The sequence below is a fragment of the Lepisosteus platostomus genome, chromosome 8 (genome assembly GCF_059453375.1).
Source record: "Lepisosteus platostomus isolate fLepPlt1 chromosome 8, fLepPlt1.hap1, whole genome shotgun sequence".
NCBI lineage: Eukaryota > Metazoa > Chordata > Actinopteri > Semionotiformes > Lepisosteidae > Lepisosteus > Lepisosteus platostomus.
Window position 1 is genome coordinate 18,980,837 of NC_142618.1, and position 21,335 is coordinate 19,002,171.

At 47.3% G+C, this 21,335-nt stretch overlaps 1 protein-coding gene across 1 annotated transcript; it reads right to left on the reverse strand.

Annotated features, from left to right (window-relative positions):
* Nucleotides 1-109: 109 nt before the first annotated feature.
* LOC148657027 (scavenger receptor cysteine-rich type 1 protein M130-like) lies at nt 110-19,493 on the reverse strand. Its single transcript, XM_088642727.1, has 14 exons — nt 19,364-19,493; nt 15,298-15,609; nt 14,149-14,463; nt 11,577-11,891; nt 10,959-11,279; nt 9,569-9,883; nt 8,149-8,451; nt 7,222-7,290; nt 5,971-6,282; nt 5,643-5,774; nt 5,060-5,158; nt 3,486-3,548; nt 2,386-2,454; nt 110-1,928 (listed from the first exon to the last, which is right to left on the reverse strand). Exons 1-14 carry the CDS (start codon nt 19,422-19,424, stop codon nt 1,810-1,812), a joined length of 2,805 nt encoding a protein of 934 aa, XP_088498853.1. The 5' UTR covers nt 19,425-19,493; the 3' UTR covers nt 110-1,809.
* Nucleotides 19,494-21,335: the final 1,842 nt, after the last annotated feature.

The window sequence follows — 21,335 nt, forward strand, 5'->3', positions numbered from 1 at the left end:
AGGTGCTAATTATTTTTTCTTCATTTCCCTGGCTGGTCAGGCGCTTTAAAAACAATGGTTTTCGTTCAGGGCGGCTGTACAGGCAACAAAATATCGGCAAACCACAGTGCAAGACTGTAATACCTTTATTAAGAAATTGGTTAAGCAAAAGCACAAAGCGTAAGAAATCCTTTCATCAAAAAGCAAAACTCAGAAATGCCAAACATACAGAAAAGCCTTCTGGAAACATTCAATGGAACAAAAAGAAACTGGCCAGCTCTGGGGTGACAGTACTGGCTGGAACCTGAGATTCGGTGTCCCAAGATGCACCCGAGGGAACAGTAGATCTGAAGCTGCAGAGAAGATCAGGCAGCTGGGCTAAACTCATGTGATATATCGATCGGGTGTCAGTCCTTGGTTTCACAGTGTCGGTCTGCATTTGTTCAGTAAATGTCTGCAGCAACAGACAGATGTACTCTCCATGTGCTGACGTGCTCTCACCTGTTGCTGTCTCACTGTCTCACTGTTTTAAGTTTCCAACAACCAATTTCTGCTGCTGCTCCACAGCCTACTCCCCCACATTAAAGCTAAGGAGTGCTTTTTTTCAACCCCCAGCTTGTCCTCCACTTCGTGAATCTGGGCTGCTCTTAGCTTTGGGGGTTTCATGTCATCAAGACCTTGAATTCTGACAATACATTGATCTGCCATACATCAGCCTTCCACAGAAGTGCAGGTCCTTTTAACCACAAGGTTCATGTGCATCAAACACACACAAATCCATCAGGCCTTTCTAAATGTAGGTAGTCCTGGTGGCCAGGATAAAGGCACTGGGGCAGGGCAGGAAAGGATGGGCAGAGCTGGGCACAGAAGGGTGGGAGAGGGCAGGAAAGGTTAGGCGGAGGTGGGCACAGAAGGGTGGGGCAGGGTGGGCAGAGCTGGGTACAGAAGGGTGGGATGGGGTGGCACAGGGCAGGAAAGGGTGGGCGGAGCTGGGCACAGAAGGGCGGGACAGGATGGGCGGAGCTGGGCACAGAAGGACAGGAAAGAGTGGGCGGAGCTGGGCACAGAAGGGTGGGGCAGGATGGGCGGGATTGGGCACAGAAGGACAGGAAAGAATAGGCGGAGCTGGGCACAGAAGGACAGGAAAGAGTGGGCGGAGCTGGGCACAGAAGGGTGGGACAGGGCGGCACAGGGCAGGAAAGGGTGGGCGGAGCTGGGCACAGAAGGGTGGGGCAGGATGGGCGGGATTGGGCACAGAAGGACAGGAAAGAATAGGCGGAGCTGGGCACAGAAGGACAGGAAAGAGTGGGCGGAGCTTGGCACAGACGGGTGGGACAGGGTGGTGGTGGGGCGTCACAGGGCAGGAAAGGGTGGGCGGAGCTGGGCACAGAAGGGCAGGAAAGAGTCGGGTGGGGTGGGACAGATCAGGTCGGGGCAAGTTGAGGTGGAGCAGAGCAGTACAGGTGGATAAAAATGACAGCCTGTGCACCTTGTCTCACTGTTCACATCTGAATACTTGGGAGCGAGAGGGATTATCCTCAGGGAAAATGGAAACAGCGCAAGCTCGCTGTAATACCTGTCCTTTCACAAATTTACACCTTTATGGTTCTGAAACGTGGAAGAAAAAACAGACAAAACGGCTAAATGAAGATGACTGGTATAAACATTCTGGGACACTGGCTTCTCTTCTCTCTTCTCGTTTCTGCACAACAGCGACTGCAGAGTCTGCACCGCCCTCCGTGCAAACACTGTTTTCAGATTTAATGAAAGCTTCCAGCTGCCAAGTGGTCAATTCCCGAGAACCCAGTGGGATTCTCCGATCATGCGCCGTCAGTCTCTCCAGTCCCGGTCTCTCCTGCAGGCAGGGACACCGACGTCATCGTAGTCTGCCGCGGCCGGGGGAGGGCCAGCCGCCAGAGAGACCGCCAGGGAAACCGGCATTGTACCAGCTGAAACCCATTATTTTATATTAAAAAACGGCCTCGAATAGAAAACTGAACGATCAGTCCAAGATTAAGAACCTGTCCAGAGCAAAATCCAGAAGACGCAGGACTGAGATTCATTGCATTTGGACCTCTGAGGCTGGTGAGCTCCGATCCAGCAGATTGTGCAGGTCGCCATTAACTCACCAATTTTAAAGGCCTGGAACAATTTCACTGTGATCGGTTAAGCAGGTGATTTACCAAATAGGAGATCATGGAGGACCAAAGTCTTAGTGCCCCTTAACTCCTCAGGATCAGACTTCTCCTACCTGAATACATGACTGGCTGAATTGATCAATATCTTACAGGTGTTGCTATTCTTTAGAAAAGGGCTGGGCTGGGACTGGGGATGGACACCCCAACTCTAAAGCCACTCTCCCGGGCACCTGCCCTGCTGAGTACACTGCACACAGGATCCCCTTACCTGGGCTGGGGCTGCTCTCAATGTCCTCCACATCATCATACCCTAAGGGCTCCTCAGGATGGAAACTGTCTGTAAAGAAGAGAGCAGGTCGGTATGTAGTTTCTCCCTTCAGACCTACTATTGTAATAAAAGCACTATTGACAGATTCTACCTGAATCACAGCTTGCCTTTTTATTGCTAATGTTGGCAGGTTTTCCCAACGTCAAGTCCCTCCATTGACTATACATATGATACAACTCAAACTATGTTGTTTCGTAGTTTCTAGACCTGTATATTCTGACACCGCAGGGGCACAGTGTGGTAGCGGGTATCTTTTAAACTATAAGTCTTGGTAACAGACACAGCTGCGAGGTAAAACACAGAGCTTAAACTCAATCCCCAAACCCTCTTCCAGCTCTCACTGAACTTCTTCAATTGTCCTCGTCATCAATAACCAGGCAGCTAAGCGTCACCTGGCATCAAAACAAATTTCGTCTCAAATACAGAAATCAACTCTCCCAAAAAAAGTGTCCATTGACCACTTCCTTGCTCTCTCCTCCCTCTGATAAACTCTGCTGTGTTCCTAGCTTCTGCCTCCTGTTTTTGAACTGTGTTCTGACCAATTGTATTCCTCCAACTGGTCAGGTGACAGATGGCGACCAGTCATTCCGCACTGCTTTCTGGGAAATGTAGTTCAGACAAGATCTGCCATCTCGACTCGATCCTACCACCCTCTAACAGCCTCTGATCCTGTCCTCAGATCAGAAAGACTGAGCTGTTGGTTGTTCATGGACACTGACTAAATTCTGCTGGGGCAGAGCCTTCAGATGCTGCACTCCTCACATATGAAGCTCTCATTACATTACAAGAGACACGATGCTCAAGTCTGACTTTAAGACCCCTGTTCTTAAGTGTGACACAGATTTTACCAGTGGACTGGAGTTCTGCATGAGCAGTGTAAGAAGGAAGTGCGTCCTTTTTGTGCCCATGTCCTCATGCCCATGCCCATGTCCTCTAAATCCCTCAGCACACTCTTGTGTCACTCTTGTGTCACTCTTGCGGTGCTTCCCCCACAATGCAATTCTGCCTTCAACTATTCCTGCGCTCCTCTGATGTCTTACCTGCCCTGTTGCTGTCCCCCACCTCATCGTATCCTGACGCCAGCTCATCCAGAAGGAATTTCCCTGCGGAGAGAGGAGCAGGTTACTACTCTGCCTTTCCGGTCAAGTGCTGGGTGTGTGGCGCGCTGAAGCCGTCACCAGAACTTCAGCCCACGACTCCGGTCATTCTGCATGTCTGACTCAGCAATTCGACGGGATTTCGCCCGCCCATGCTTCACACACACACACACACACACACACACACACACACACACACACACACACACACACACACACACACAAACCCTGCCTTCTCACACCTGTCTCGAACCCGGGACCCAAGGGCTGGGGGGGCAGCAGGGCTAAACCCCGCGCCAACGTGCCGCTCGTCTGCTCGCCAGTCCTTTCTGAAGTCTGAGCTCGCCAAAAATAAGTTGAACAAAGTGATCAGGACTGGACTGTCCTTGGAGTCAATAGCATGTCTAATGGAGAGACCTATTATTAATCTTGCACATAATAAGAAGAGAAGACCCCTGTCATCCACTCGTATTAGACTATACTCTTCTACCCTCTGGGAGGAGGTAGCAGATCCCCTGCAGAAAGACTAAGAGAGCATCTACTGCCTTTCCACCCAAAGGCAAGGAATGGTTGAATAATGAACAATGAAAAAAATATTTTTAAGTCTCTTTATAAGCGAATGTTCTGTTTTTAATCTTATTAAACTGGAAGAGTCCTGATTGTTCGATGCTGTTGAATGTTGTTGTGCATGATGGTATTGTACTGTTGTTGTATTGTGTTATTGTCTCTTATGTCACATGTTTCTGAGCTTTTGATGTGCAAGACAAATCCCTTTAGGGGCATCTGGGGTAGATTATGTTTTTTCTTCCACTTTGAGACTTTAATTACTTTAATTGGATTCATCAATTGCTGAATTGGACAAGTTAAATTTCCCTTGTTCTTAGGATGCTGGAAATTTAGACTTGTAAAACTTGCTGGACAGCAGTGCTGGAGGGCCAGAGCTGGGGACCCCTGGACTACGGATTTGAATATAAATTCCTTCTTCATTTAACCCAACAACAACTGATCACCAGTATATAGTTCCAGGTCTTTAAAAACTGATAATGCAGTGAAGATCTTTGAAAGCCTGGTCTACACCCATAACCTACAAATCTTCCACATCTAAGGAGTACAGTGGGATAATTACTGTTTGAAGTTAGAGCTAAACAGCTGTTTGTGTTATAAAGGGAATCAACCTTAAATAATCAATCATGAATGCTGATGATTGAAAATCAATATTATATTTTATGTTTTATACCAGACATGTATCCTAATGATAGAAGTGAGTTGTTTTCAATTTAAAAGGTTTTTTATGGTCACATTTTCTAATTCTCTAAAATCTAGATCTATTTTGTGCAGCAGAAATTTGCTTACATTCCCAGGAAATAACTGACAAAAATATTTCTCCACTTAGATGAACGTGTGAAATTAAACTAAAATAAAAAACTTCGTTTTTAGCTCTTATGCTTCCTCACAAGCCAGTCTCAGCGTCTCTGCCTGTCCTGCAGTGTGAGGAATCGAAAATTGGTCCCACTCACCTCTCCTGTAGTCACTGTGGACTTCCTCTCTGCCAAATTTGTAGTCAAGTTCCTCATATACGGCATCAGGAGACCCAGTCAAATCTCTCTCTGCGATGACTGGAAGCAGGCAGCACAGAAACACACAGCTACATCAAGGAGCTGTTACCTTGCCTGAGGTTTCTACAGTTCTCTGTGGTGACTGTAATGCTCGATGAATAATTCCTGGGCTGCTGTTTTCATGCAGAGCAGAGCTGTGCTTCTTACACTGTGTTAAAATGACAGTGCACACCATGCAGGGCACGTTGCCCTCAGCTGCCCTTGATTTTTAAGCAAGTCAAAGCCCTTTCAACTTCCCAAAGCACAGAAAGCTTTGTAATCCAAATTCAAATAACCAAGAAACACAACTGCAGGTGCTGCCAGCTCTCTGTTCCCAGCAGAACCCACCCAACAGGAAGAAGAAAGGCTCTGGGAGTTTGCGCCCAGAAGCTCTTCAGCCCAGGGATTAAGTAAAGGCTTGGGGCCAGTTGTGCTGGAGTCAGGCCTACACTGAAATCTGCATACTGCTGAGACCCGGTCTCCATACTGGGCCTTCCTTCCCTACCTCTCCGCAGTCCCCGGTTCTGGTACAGCTGCCCGGCGCACAGGACCAGCACCACGAAGAGAAGAGCCCCCAGCACCAGGAAGGAAACCATGGGGATTGTGGACTGGGCCTGCGGCGTGCTCACAGCGACACCTGGTGAGCAGAAGACCAACATGCTAGCAAAGAGACACAATGTCCTGCTCCGCGTGCCTTCCCCAGAGTGCATTCTGGACAGGAGCAGTGAAATCTGTTACGCATCAGCTACAGAAATCTGGTCCAGCAGCTGCCATAGACTGAGAATCCACGGAAGCTGACCTCACTAAGCAGGATCTCGGTGAAAGTCACTTACCCTTCAGTCCTGTACAGACGACCCCAGCGTCCTCCTTGTGTGCGCAGTCGCTCTGTCCCAGGGGAGAGCGGCAGCAGTCCCACAGGTGGCGCTCATCGCCCGCACACTTCACCTCGTCCAGCCAGATGGCGCCGTGTCCCCTGCCAAACGAGGCATCGCCCACGGCCCTCACGGCCGCCCCGCAGCCCAGCTGTCTGCAGACCACCTGGGCGTCCTGCAGGTCCCAGGAGTCGTCACACACCGTCCCCCAGGATCCCTCGAACCGAACCTCCACCCGTCCAGAGCAGTTACTGGGTCCCACCAGCCGCAGACCTAGTTGAGAAAGTTGAGGTTATCAGGTAAGAACCTCTAGATAATGAGGCCTAATCACTATCGAGGAGAAAATAATCCCCTCAGCTCAGTTGCACTAGAGAATAACACAGGTGCTGTATCCCCTCAGCTCAGTTGCTCTAGAGAAGAACACTGTTGCTCCTGAATCCCCTCAGCTCAGTTGCTCTAGAGACGAACACTGGTGCTCCTGAATCCCCTCAGCTCAGTTGCCCTAGAGAAGAACACTGTTGCTCCTGAATCCCCTCAGCTCAGTTGCTCCAGAGAAGAACACCGTTGCTCCTGAATCTCCTCAGCTCAGTTGCTCTTGAGAACACTGGCGCTCCGGAATCCCCTTAGCTCAGTTGCCCTAGAGAAGAACGCTGTTGCTCCTGAATCCCTTCAGCTCAGTTGCTCCAGAGAAAAAAACTATTGCTCCTGAATCCCATCAGCTCAGTTTCTGTAGAGAAGAACACTGGTGCTCCTGAATCCCCTCAGCTCAGTTGCTCTAGAGAAGAACACTGTTGCTCCTGAATCCCCTCAGCTCAGTTGCTCTAGAGAAGAACACTGTTGCTCCTGAATCCCCTCAGCTCAGTTGCGCTAGAGACGAACACTGTTGCTCCTGAATCCCCTCAGCTCAGTCGCTCTAGAGAAGAACACTGGCGCTCCTGAATCCCCTCAGCTCAGTTGCTCTAGAGACGAACACTGGTGCTCCTGAATCCCCTCAGCTCAGTTGCTCCAGAGAAGAACACTGTTGCTCCTGAATCCCCTCAGCTCAGTTGCCCTAGAGAAGAACACTGTTGCTCCTGAATCCCCTCAGCTCAGTTGCTCTAGAGAAGAACACTGTTGCTCCAGAATCCCCTCAGCTCAGTTGCTCTACTGAAGAATTGACTGTTACAGATTGACTGAATTGACTAAAGCTAGACTGTTACAGAGTGAACTCACCAGGACAGTGCTCCTTAGTTTGGTTCATTTGAGGTGAAGCATCACTTCCAGGAACTTCATCCTTTTTACCTTTTCAGGGAAAAAACAAATGAATACACTTTTAACATATCTACTGTAAGCCTTCATGTATTTTACACGGTCTCACCTACAATTCATTCATAAGCTTTAAACATTGAGGTTAATAATAGCAGTTTTTAAAATTGTTCAGACATAATGAACCGTCATCATTGTTTTATATTGTAATGGTCTGTTGTCTGACAGTGTTAAATTAATAGAATAGTTTTCCCTTTTCATAACATTTAATATACTGTAAGGTTGATTAATTAATTGTCTATTCTATATTCCCTGAAGGGAAGGGGTATCTATTAAACTCTTAGTGCTATTAAAAATAAGACACTAATTCATTATTTAACCTATGATTTAACAATGCTGATCAAGCACCTAATAAACCTGAAATGCATTCCTTGTAAAATACGCCCTTGTTAATACATCTTAACTATCCATTCATGAAAATGTACGAAAAACATCTACGTTTTTACAGAAACCAACATGTATAAGCACAGGTATATTTCTTTTGGTGCTCAGGTTTAGACTGAGACGTTGCAAGTCTAGTGAGGCCTCACACACAGCTCAACACACAGAGTGGTGCAGCAGAAAGAGCAGGGCTGTACAATAGGTTGTCTTGATTTGAGAGCTTTTCTCCTATTTGCTTTGCCCCAGAACAGTGCTCCTGTCTCACACCTCATCGCCCCGCCCAGCTCCCGTGACCTTTGCCCTGTGAAGTCCGCGCTAAGTGCGCTCAGTCATCCCAGTGAGGGGATGTGACAACATGGCATCGTGGACCACAAGAGATAACTCAGGGATCACAATCACGAACATGGACCTTCTTCGGGTTTATGTTCCAGACAGAGAAAGAGACACTGTTACCTGAGCAGGTGACCTCAGCCACTTCGGTGCTCCAGCAGTGGTCAGGGTCCCAGGGCGAGGAGCGGCACTGCCACAGAGAGAAATCCTGCGCCTCACACTGAACTCTGTCCAGCCACCGGGGGGCGTCGGTGAGCCTGGACGCTGTCTCTCTGATTCCCGCACCGTCTCCGCAGCCCAGCTGGTGGCAGATCACGGCGGCCTCGAGGTCGGTCATATCATTGAAGCAGACGCTGCCCCAGCTGCCGTTGTAGAAAAGCTCCACCTGCCCCGAGCAGCCCCCGGACAGCCTCAGCTGCTTGTGCTCTGCCAACACAACAGGACAGCCCTTCTGAAGAAACACAGCTTCCGCTCTGACATCAACCAGATAACTCCAGGGCTCAGCCTCCACTGCTACCTCCACCTCTAGCAACTTCTGTCTGAGAACAAAAGGCACCTCTTTACACAAAGGGTGGTGGGAGTGTGGAACAAGCTGCCCAGCCGTGTTGTTGAAGCCGATACCCTGGAACAGCTGGATGAGATCCTCAGATATGTACTCCCCAACCATTCTTGTGTTCTAAAATAACTATTGTCGCTTTTGCCAATTTTCCTAAGAGCTCAGGGCTCCACCTACAGTATGTCCTTGTCTCGGTCGAGCCTACAGGATTTGTGATGTGCTGTACACCAGGAGTCCCCTGTCCCCAGGAGTCAACAGGAGGGCTGGTCAGTATAAGAGCTGGAAGAAGCTGTTAAACTGATCCAATTAAGCCAACAACAAGCTGATTCAGGTAATTCAGGACTGGTAAGTCCAAGCTTGAATGAAAACCTGCAGACACACTGACCTTCCAAGGCCCTTGATGTACAGTATTCTTTTCAACACAGTTAACAGGTGTGGTTTACTCCAGATGCCTTTTCTGACGCAGGAAGGAAAATGTACTGTAGTTCACCAGGCAGTACGGGACTGGCTGTGATGAACACTACTCTGGACAAGAACCCTGTTAATCTGAGCTGTCACAGACAAAACCTCTTGCATTTTAGAACTAGAAAGAAGTCAGAACAGAGTTCACTCAATTCAGGCGAGGAATCGCTGGGCTTCTGGAGTGTGAGAAGAAGTCCTTTTGTGGACCTGGGTTTGTGAATCCCTGTGTGCAGGAATCTGAAGATTCAGATAGAATCTCTTGCAACCTCTAGATATGGGCCACTCTGGTGATTACATTTATCCAAGTAGGAGACATTTTGAAAATAGATTTCTGCTTTCTTGGTTTCTGTTGTTTAGAACAGTCAAGTGGTGCAGTTGTCTTCACCAGTGGGATATACTGTATTTTCAAATATCCACTAAAAAATAACTAAAGCGTTTCCTATCTCAGTGGGCTGCTTCTCCATAAAGTGGGACTCTACAGGACCTGCAGCTGAGAGACGTAAGAAGTCATTCTGGTTCTCCTACCTGAGCACACGACCGCCACGTCCTCCTTGTGTCCGCAGTCGTGCTGTCCCCAGCCCGCCGAGGGACACTCCCACAGAGACGACTCGTTCCCCGAGCAGCCCACCTCGTCCAGCCAGATCTGTCCGGTCCCCAGTCCGAAGGAGGTCTGCGCCCGGTCCCCGAGGGCCGTCCCGCACTGGAGCTGCCTGCACACCACCTGGGAGTCCGCCAGGCCCCAGGAGTCATCGCAGACCGTCCCCCAGGAGCCGCGGTGATAGACCTCCAGCCTCCCGGCACAGCCGTCTGGTCCCCCGGCCAGCCGCAGGGCCCTGTGGTCTGGGCACAGAGACACTTTCATCAGTACAGGTCCGATCAGGGCAGATCGCTCTTTAATGAGCAGTATTGTGGAAAGACACCTCAGAAATATAATCCATTCCATTTCTAAATTACTTGTTAATTAACCTGGAGAAGTAACCCTTACACAAGACATTAACAGACTCTCATTAAGAGTATTTATGATCTTTATTATTATGATCTGTACATATTATTTATTTCCTTATTATGATCTTATTCTTGATGAGCTTTGTGATCGTGTGTTTGAGTCTGGCTCACGTCATCACCGAGTAGTGGTTTGCGATCGGCTGGCTGCCACTGAGGGTAGCCTGGCATTAGTCAGCCAGAACTCGAACTGTGACCCCCTGGGTGCCTGCAGTGAGTGACACTCCTCTCGTCCTGTCAGCACTCATGTTTGCTGAATTCATCTAGTTCTTCCATTCATGCGCTACAGTGCAGCACAAGACTGGAGGCTTATAGTTAGGAGTGTGAACAGAGGAAGGGTTTCTAGGCCGCGCTCTTAGAGGATAATGAAAACACTGAAACCATCTCCTCTCAATATTCTTTATTTACAAGTAGGTAATAATTTATTTGTTATACTGTAAATAACATTCAATTCTTGAAAATCTTGAAAATTCTCAGGGTTCATTACACTATAATATACATTATATGTGATATTCAAGTTTCTTAATGTTATCTAGGAATATAAGTAGTTCATCTTTTGTAGTGGCACAACTGACAGACACTTGAAAGTGTAGGCTGTTTTAGTTCTTCCTGCTTTTTCAGTCTGCTTTTCTACAGAATAGATGGTGCACTTCTCTGTTCATGACCAGTAATCCAGTAATTAAATACTTGACACCCAGTGAGTCTATTTACAGGAATAAAAGGAGCTTTTGGTGCCCTCTAGTGGAAAATTGACTCTTATTGCGGTCAGTTCTTAGGCAGGTCTTCCACACTGTGAAACCCTTTTCATACAGGGCAAAGGGTTATCAAATTACTGAACTTTGGGAACGCCCACTGAATTAGACTTCGACCTATTCAATTAGATAAATAAAGTCTGTGCTCAGGAAAGACTCACGTGAGCACACCACGGCGACGCTGCTCTCGGTCCTGCAGCGCTGTGCCCGCGGGGAGGTGCAGTTCCCCAGGTGAGACTCTCCCCCGGAGCACCGGATGCCGGTCAGACACACGCTGCCCTCGCCTGTCCCGTACTGAGAGGAGCCGAAGACGTCCACGGCGGCGCCGCAGCCCAGCTGCCTGCACACCACAGAGGCCTCTCCGGGGCCCCAGGAGTCCTGGACGACCCTCCCCCAGGTCCCGCCGTGGCGCACCTCCACCCGGCCCTCACAGCGGCTGGCTCCCGCCGACAGCCGGACGTCCCGCACCGGGAACGACGACCCTACAGCGACAACGATCACAACCCTGACTGTGTGAGTGTGCCAGGAGAGACGGCCCTCAGGGGACAGGCAACAGAAGGCAAAACCTCTTTGAGGGAAACGGAATGGTAAATGGAGATCAAAGCAAAGTGCAGGAGGAGGTCAGACCCTAATCTTACCCGCTTCTGCCTGCCTAAGTATAAACACCACACTTCCTGCAGAGTGGTTGGTGAGATCAAAGCAGAAAACACCTGTGGGCATTCAAACTCGGAGCCAGCGCTGCTGATTACGCAGGAGAGCGCGTGCGTTCTCTTCCTCACCAGAGCACACAGCTCCCGCGTCGTTGGCGTGAGAGCACGCGCCCTCCCCCAGGGAAAAGACGGGGCACTTGCTCAAGTGGGCTTCGCTGCCGTCGCAGTTGAAGTGGTCTTTCCACACCGGGCCACTGCCCGCTCCAAAGCTGGCTCCTCCCGGGGCCGCGACGGCCGCCCCGCAGCGCAGCTGCCAGCAGAGGGCGCTGGCGTCCCTCAGGCCCCAGTGCCGATCGCAGACTGTGCCCCAGTCGCCGCGCAGCTGCAGCTCCACCCGGCCGGAACAGGAGTCGCTGCCGTTCACCAGCCGATAATCCGAGTACCCTGTGCCAATGACAAGGGAGATCCCAGGTTTCCAACGTCAAGGACATTCAGTTCCGAATGTCTCAAGAAAACCCAAGGTTCCAGTTAGCTTAGACCTTGGTAGGGAAGACAGCGGCTTGGCCTGGATACAAGGCCGGTATTCAACCGGGGGGGGGGGTTGAGAGAGTGAGGTAGTTATACTCGAAATGCACCTTATTTTGGAGTGATATTAGGAATTTTCACCCTTAATTACCACATCCCGGATGAGATCCTGGGATCAAGGAAATGCTGAACAGACTGGACAGGTCAGATGGTCTCCTCTCAAATGCAACTGTTCCTGTGTTATTAGATTTCTGTGTCGCTGGGGAAATTACAATGGAAATAATGTCCAGGTGTCAATTCCTGGGTGATGCAAGTGCTTGTTCCTTCCAGAGAACAAGAAATAAATAATTTATTGTGTATTAGTCTTATTGTGTCCATGTATTTCATTGTATTTCACTGTATTGTCCCTGAAGATACTTTGAGTTTAAACCAAGGGAACCCACAAAGAGTAACATTGAGTCAATCATCCAATTAATCAATTAACTAACATGAAAACAAAATGTTTAATCTGTGTATTCAAGTGACACTGTTGATGTCTTATTTTTTTGCTCTCATCTTTAAAAATTGATTCCTGGCAAGGTCTTGTCAGAAATTATTTAACTTTTCATTCAGTTTCCATATGTTTTTTTTTCTCGTAGTATGAAAAAGGGATTGCATGGAATTTTTCAAATATCAAAATCCCAGGTACATCACATTGCTCTTGAAATCTGACTTGAGGATTTATGGACACAACAGATCTTGGTTTTCTGAAATGATTTGCTTTGCTGACATTCAGCAAAATCAGAATTTTGAGCTGGGGCTTTCCCTGGATTTGCTGGGCTTTTTTCTGGCATGATGTAACCAAGCACAGCCTTTTTCTCTTTTGATTTTCAATTGTTTTTAAATGGAAAGAAAGGAGGGCTAGAAGTAAGCTCCAGGCTTTCACTATGTTTACATAGTAAGAGAGTCATAATCGTAAAAACCTCTTGAGCTGTGCAGCACACTTGCTTTCAAACCATCTTAATTTTCATGGCACGGTCTGCTGCATCAGTCTTGTATATTTTCTTCATTTGGTACTTGTGGAATTCCTTTAGGCGTAACAAACCAGGAAGAAAAAAGATAAAACAAACCTGTTGTTTGACTCTGGCTGTGACAAGTGTAGCTGACTAAAAGAATCTGTGACATTTTTGGACATTTGGCATTATTGTCCCCAGAAGGTTTTACACTGTTGAACACTGTGAGCAAACTGCAGTGCCTTGCGAGCACCAGCTCAGACCAGCTTCAGGGCGTCTTTAAAAGCGTTAAAATTGCAGCACGCTTGCTTTCAAACCAGGCCTCTTTACAGCTAGAGACCCTTTTAGCCAATGTCTGCCTGGAATTTCCTCCTCTTAAACATTTTGTTATATCTCTGCAGCAGAACATAGCAGGAGCCTGGTTCAGGTCTTATATTGAAGCTAACTCCCTCGGCTTTGAGCGTGAAGTCAAATTTCTTTTATTTCTTAATGTGTCCACTCAGTAGACGAACCTTGTCCTAGGTGTCTACTAGCTTCGATAGAAATTTGGGACAAATTGATCAATTTGAAAACATTCTACATAATGTTTTGTGAAGACTGGACCTGGAATGAAATTTCTCGCATGTAATAAATAAATCATAAAAATATTGTAAGCAATAACAATAAAAACCATTGCAATTGCTATTAAAACCTTTAGGCACTGCTAGAGAGCTTTTTTCTGCTGTTAGGCATTGAAAAGAACCCTCAGAGTTGCCTTCTTGTGTGAAACAAAGCATGTCAAGCAACATATTACTTTAGATTACTTATAGGTACCCAATGGTAGATTTAGGCTGAAAAAAACAGTGTCACTGAAGGAATATTTGGGAAAAATACTACCAAATCAAGGACTTATAAGCTAAATGGAAACTAATTGACTAAGGCAATGATGTCACCACCTCTATAACTTCACCTGTTGACTAAGGACAATGATGTCACCATCTCTACAACTTCACCTGTTGACTAAGTACAATGATGTCACCACCTTCACCTGTTGACTAAGGACAATGATGTCGCCACCTTCACAACTTCATCTGTTGACTAAGGACAATGTTGTCGCTACCTCTATAACTAAGGACTTCACATGCTGACTTCACCTTCGACAAGAAATCCTGCCTCCTAAAAAGCCCCAAACATGCCCATCTTACCAGAACACACCAGTCCCACGTCGTTGTCATGGCTGCAGTTCAGGCTCTGAGTTGCTTCTTTCGGGCAGGAGTAGAGCATGGCTTCATCTCCCTGGCACAGAAACTCCTCCGCCCAGACCCGGCCCTGCCCCCCGCCGAAACGAGCTGCCCCCAGCACCTCTGAGGGGATCCCACAGTCCAGCTGCCGGCAGACCACCTCTGCATCCGGCCAGTCGAAGTCAGCATCGCACACGGTGCCCCAGGTCTCCGCCCGCTGGATCTCCACCCTCCCCGAGCAGCGCCCCCCGCCTCCTCGCAGCCTGACGCCCAGGTGATCTGCACATCCGGACAGAGGGGGCGGAGATGGGTGGGCACAGTGATTGACCCCGTCCGAGACTGCTTCGAGAGTAAAGGACCTGACAGCTGCACCACGCTTGTGTTAAAGACACAGGCTCAGTCTGGCCAGCAGGGCTGACATCAGGAAAGCTACCGGTCATGTTGTTGAAGCTGATACCCTGGCTTCTTTGAAAACACAGCTGGATGAGATCCTCCAGCCAGGACAGGAGGCTGTTTGTTACATTGGTTTGCCCAGGCACGTTGTTGAAAGATGAGAAAAATTAACAAATGTGTGTATCCTTTACTGTCGTTGATGGTTCTTTAGTAGGAATGAAAACCCACAGACATGCTGAAATAGAACAACCCTGTTTTAGAAACAGTGCCCCCTGCAGGACCGGACACCCTGCTGTAGACACAGCGCCCCCTCCAGGACCAGGACTGGACCCCCTGCTGTAGACACTGCGCCCCCTCCAGGACTGGAATCACATGCTTTAAATCAGGGGTCTCAGACCCCACTCCTGGAGGGCCAACATCTTCTGGTTTATCTTCCAAACTGAGCAGTCAATGAAACAACTAACCTAATTCTTTTTTAAATTAGACATATAAGGATTTTTAATTAAAAATACAGTAAACTGTAAATCTCCCCTGAGCCCGGTTAGTAGTATTACAAAGGTAATGAGACAGTTAACGATGTAACTGAGAACATGGTTGAGAGAAAACAAAGAGGACTCTAGGCCCTCTGGGAGCTGAGCTGAATCACTGAACAAGAGAAATCTGCTCACTTAGCGGGCGATTCAGGATGGAAGAGCACCGCAGGCGTCTCACTGCCCCTACCTGAACAGAGCACTCCAGCGTCAGCCTCGTGATTGTAGACGAAGTACTTGACCTCCTGCAACCTGCAGTCCCTCAGGGCCGCCTCTGTCCCGGTGCAGGAGGCTCGTCTCGGCCACACCTTCCCCGATCCTTTCCCGGAGTGCGCCCCGCCAGGCGCCGTCATGGCTGGTCCGCAGCCCAGCTGCCTGCACACCACCGCTGAGGCGCTCGCGTCCCAGCCCTCCCCGTCCACGGTCACCCACTGTCCCGCGTGCAGGACCTCCACCCTCCCCGCACAGGGGCTGGTGCCGCCCACCAGCCTCACGTCACTGCCTGGGGGGACAGGGAGGAGAGGGGGAGTCACTGCACACAGGGCACCACTCCTGGGGTGCTGAGAGAAGTGTTGGGCCTTGACCTCAGTCTGAGTCCATTGTTCCCCGATGGACACTGTGATGCCACATGGGGCGTTAGGCCCTGGTCACAGACACACCCACACAAGTCAAAGATTAACTCAGGAAGCAGCCATATCACCCTGCAGCTCACTGGCAGCCCCCTGAAGCTCAGCAGGAGGGAGCCTGGTCAGTACCTGGAGGGGAGACTCCTGGGAAAGCTAAGGCTGCTGCTGGAACAGGTGTTAGTGGGGCCAGCAGGGGGCGCTCACCCTGCGGTCTGTGTGGGTCCTAATGCCCCAGGATAGTGACAGGGACACTACACTGTAAAAAGGTGCCATCCTTCGGATGAGACATAAAACCGAGGTCCTGACTCCCTGTGGTCATTAAAAATCCCAAGGTGATTCTTGAAAAGAGTAGGTGTGTTACCCTGGCATCCTGGCCAAATTTTCCCCTGGTCTTTACCAGTCATGGTCTCCTAATAATCCTCATCTCTGAACTGGCTTCATCACTCTGCTCTCCTCCCCACTGACAGCTGGTGTGTGGTGAGTGTACTGATGCATCATCCAGGTGGGGCTGCACACTGGTGGTGGTGGAGGGGATCCCCATCACCTGCAAAGCGCTTTGAGTGGAGTGTCCAGGAAAGAGTAAGTGTATAAGTGATATAAGTGTAAGGAATTAGTTATTATTAAACAATCATTTATTTATTGGACATTAATTTAATAAATGTATTAAATAAATAATTAATAAATAAATAAATAAATAAATCATTTATTTATTTACAGGTGGATGCTGCACCTTGGTGGTGGTGGAGGGGATCCCCATTACCTGTAAAGCGCTTTGAGTGGAGTGTCCAGAAAAGCGCTATATAAGTGTAAGCAATTATTATTAATTATTATTATTGACTGGAACTTTGTATAACACAGCTCTGCCATAGGGGTCCTGTCCAATGCAGCCGAGAGAGCAGCAGAGGTGTGTGGAGGAAGCCCTGGGACTGCAGTCTAAATCCCTGTGGCTGTGTCTGTGAGCCAGCAGCCTGCGGTGCAGCCCTGCCGGTCTTCAGCCCTGGGCTTTGTGCAGTATTGGTGGGGCTGGAGCTGTCAGCCCAGAGGCTGCATCAGAGGGGCTGGCGCAGTGACAGCACAGCTGTTCTTCAGCACGGAGGCTTGCAGAGCAGCCACATGAATGTGGTTTAGCACCTCTGCGCTGGTGGTGGGAAAACAGACAGCCTGCGCTCTGTCAAAGTGGCTATTAGTAGAAAAGATGCTTTTCAACACAGAGACTGGGACTGTAGAGTTAGAGCTGGAATCTTCAGTCTGGAGACTGGGACTGTAGAGTTAGAGCTGGAATCTTCAGTCCGGAGACTGAGACTGTAGAGTTAGAGCGGGAATCTTCAGTCCGGAGACTGGGACTGTAGAGTCAGAGCTGGTATCTTCAGCACAGAGACTGGGACTGTAGAGTTAGAGGTGGAATCTTCAGCCCTGCTGGTACTGGACACCCTGCTGGAGACACAGCGCCTTCTCCAGGACAGGGACCAGGGGTTCTTTGGGCTAATATTTAACATCCTTAATCTTAAATAGATCATATATCAAGCGCAGGGTCACTGTTCCTCTGGAGTCCTGGAGGGCTACTGATTGCTATTTCATTTGATAGAGCCATGAACTAGAATTGTACCAGCCCTGTACTTGAAATTAATATTTAAGAATTTGCTACAGACCAATAACTGAATATCTTCATATATTCAATCTTCACATACAGTATTTGCTATAATTCATTATTTCTGCAGACAACGGACACCTGAATGTGCACCAGTGAATTGTCAACTGAAAAATGTACTGTTTAGATATATCCATCCATTTTCTAGTCGCTTTGTCTAATACAGGCTGGCAGGGGAGCAGGAACTTATCCCAGCAAGCAACAGGCACAAGGCAGGGTACACTCTGCATGGCAGACAGACAGACAGACAGACACACACACACTGGGGCCAATTTCCCACACGATCATGGAGAGAACATGCAAACTCCACGTGCAGAAACACCCCAAGAATTGAACCTGGCTAGTGCTGTGAGGCAGCAATGCTAACAACAGTGCCCTTTATAAACATCCTTCTTGTGAAAATTGTAAAAGCTACCCAAGAAGTGACCTGCAATTAGTTTTAAACTGCGGCTGGGGTAGTTTCACTACTGAAGAGCTCCAGCTGTGCTTTGCCTACTGTAATATATAATAATAATAATAATAATAATAATAATAATAAGAAGAAGAAGAAGAAGAAGAAGAAGAAGAAGAAGAAACTTTATTTTTATTTTTATTTTATATTACAGTAGGCAAAGCACAGTAATATATAATATATAATATTAGATATATATATCTAATAGTACTGTTTATAGCCCTCACTACTGTATTTTACTGGACCGTGGCAATACTTTAGACCAAAATACATTTTAATCAGTTAATTAAATCAAATTAAACAGTGATTTTTGTACTTGAAAGCACAATAACTGGAGTAATTCATAATGGGAAATAATGAGTATATTTATAACGGGTCAAGCACTCTACATGATTATTTTGTTGTAATTATTTCTTCTTAATGTTTAAATGGTTTCATTTGTATAATTATTTACTTTTTTAAATGTAGGAATTTTTTGTTATCACACCACATCACATGAATTAAAGGCTTTAATTGACATTGAAATCCATTTTTAATTTCAGTCATAAAATGTCCATAAACATTAATGGTTAAAAAATAAAATCTTGCCCACAAATTAAACTTCTCTCACAAAAATCCTGACATCTGTATGACCTAAAAAACACATTAATGGCAAAAAATAAACTCCAAACAGCTACTGTAGTGATTTTAAGTCACAAATCTGAATTTCACAGTTTTTTCTATGAGCAGGGACTAATGGGATAACTGTATACATCTTCTCACAAGCAGCTGGAACTCCTGCAGATTCCAAAAGATTTTAATACTTTTTGGCTCGTTTTGAGTGACAATCCAATATCTGAAATTCGTAGTTTCATGGGGAAATATTCTTAAAAGGCTTCAAGAGCTGCCACCGAACGTGAGAGAGCACTGCTACATTTCCAGTCTGGGTTCAGGAGAATTCATAATTCATCAGCAATTAATAAATTAACAACACTCGCCTCCCCTGTCAATTAACTTCATTAAAAATTCCCAAATCAACCAACACAACTCTTATATTCCCAGAACCCCTGTACTGTTTGTGTGTTTATTGTGCATGAACTCACAAGTGCAGGTATCCCACATGTCTCTAAATTATTTTGTGAACAAAATGCACCCCTATTCCCAGCAATATACAGTATATAAAATCTGGGGTACAAATATTTGCTGGAAACCTTATAATTGTCCCCCTATGCCTTACAAAAGCCCGTCTGCACACGTCTTGGTGCCTGACTCTGAGTTCATTACCTCTCCTTGCTTGGTGTTGTCCTTATCCTAATAGACCCAGGATGAGGAAACCCTATGAATTTTTTATAATTTGAAAAGAAAGGATGTCTTCAAGTAGCACATATTGTGACCTTGCAGAAGTGGAGAATGAGGGCAGCATTGTAATTATGACGAGTGAGGACAAGCTTCGTGGCAGAACAGAGCGACGATATTACAACTATATATATTATTTAATAAAGTATCTCCAAGTCCCTAAGTGCCTGGAGAGGAGGAAGACTATGGTACTTACCGGCTGAGGTGGGCAGCGCCAGGACAGCGAGAGCGAAGACGAACAGGCGGCTCTCCATCATGGTCAGGACGGACCAGCCCTCCCCTGACTGCAGCCGAGACCCCTGACTTCACACCCGAGCCCACGGGGCAACTGAGCTGAGACTCTGCGCCCAGGACCCCACTATAGCACAGCCCTCCCCCATCCATCACCAATCACACCCAGCCTTGCCTTTTCGGATCGTCTGCAGGAAACCCCCAGACAAGCACGCCGACAAATCAAACAGGCCCGTTTCCATTTTCTCCATATATATCGGCAACGGCATCATGGCTTCCTCTCAGGACACCTCCCTCCACCTGCAGGGTCCGCCCTGCAGAGACAGCCCGCTCGATACGGAAGACACAGAACAGAAAGAAAATCTTTATTTCACTGACGTGCTGCGATCTGTAAAATTAAAGAAAGGACCGGAGGCATCTACGAGCTTCAGACCTGAACTTTCTGGTTCAATAGATTTAATTTTTTTTAAATAAAAAAATCCTTAGAAAGTTTGCAAATAAAATATGTGTATTCCATAACACAAAATACATGAATCAAAATATTGAACCCATGCTTCAGCAGGTCTCAGAGATACTCAGATTTTAAGAACATACTGTAGGACAGCTCACAAATGACGGGAGGCCATTCAACCCAGCTAGCCAGTTGAGTACTTAGTAGCTAATTACCAAATCTTAGTTAACAAATGCTTATCTCATCCAGCTGTTTTTTTGTGAAAATGAGAAAATGTGTAAAGATCGGTTTCAGCTACATGGTTGGGTGACTTGTTCCAAACAAAGTTTGTTTTGTGTTTCATTGTTCATTCAGAGGGTGGTACCGGTGGTACTTACCGGCACAGTGGTTAGTGTTGTTGCCTCACAGCGCTGGGGTCTTGGGCTCAGGTCCTGGGATGGCCTTTCAGTGTTCTAAGGTTTCTTCTCACAGTCCAATGACACACTGATAGCTTAGCTGTCTTGTAAAATTGGCTCTAGTGTGAGTGGGTGCCTGTACCTGTGATGGACTGGCATCCTGTCCAGAGTCATCACCAGCTTGCACCCATTTCTTGCCACGTTAGACTCCACCTCCCACCCCCCCACACACACAAGTTTAGAAAATGGTTGGATGTTCATTTCAAAGAAATCCACTGGGTCAACTCGAATACTTGTATCAGGTCCTCTCTTATTTATCTCTGTTCAAATATTCAGTTCCTTCTGCCTGTTGCACGTGTAGGGCACACTCTTGTAACTAAAGAGACTCAGTTCCTTCAGCCTGTCAGTGTAGGACACTCCCTTCAGACTGAAGAGACTCAGTTCTGTATATTCAGTAATGTATAAGGTTTCTCTCATCTGGACTGCTTGCATAGTATTAAATTCTTTTGTATAATGTGGCAATAATGTGGCATTGTATAAAGTAGACTTTACTAGTGCATTATGCAATTCAAATATTCCTTGATTTCAATTTGTATGCTATATCCTAGCACCCTCGTTACCTTTTGTTATGGTTTCCTGCAGGGAAGTCATAATCCTGGGGAGCTAGGAGGTTTTTTGGTTTTCCTTTCACCCTAACCTTTAATGACCTAACTGGACTCTCCTTAATTGGTTATTGGGAAAAATTGCAGCCTTTCCTTGTTCTTAAGAAACCAGAGATTAAAACCTGCTGGACAGTGACCCTTGAGGACTGGAGTTGTGTGATTGTGATGCCCATTGGTCTTGTTCGCCTTAGCCTGGTTATTTACATGATTGCACTCATTCTCTCGGGTTCAGAAAGGAGAGTTTGTCTTCAAACTCAGTCTAGGTTTTTAAGGGCTTTGTTTCCATGCTTTAAAGGCAGCTCTTGTGCCTCGCTGTGAGCAGGGTTTCTGAACCTGGATGCCCACAGACACTGAAGGCACTAGCAACTAATTGCAGCTCCTGAGGTAACAGTCAAGTTTCACACCTGCACTGTCTTCCTGTTAGTATCT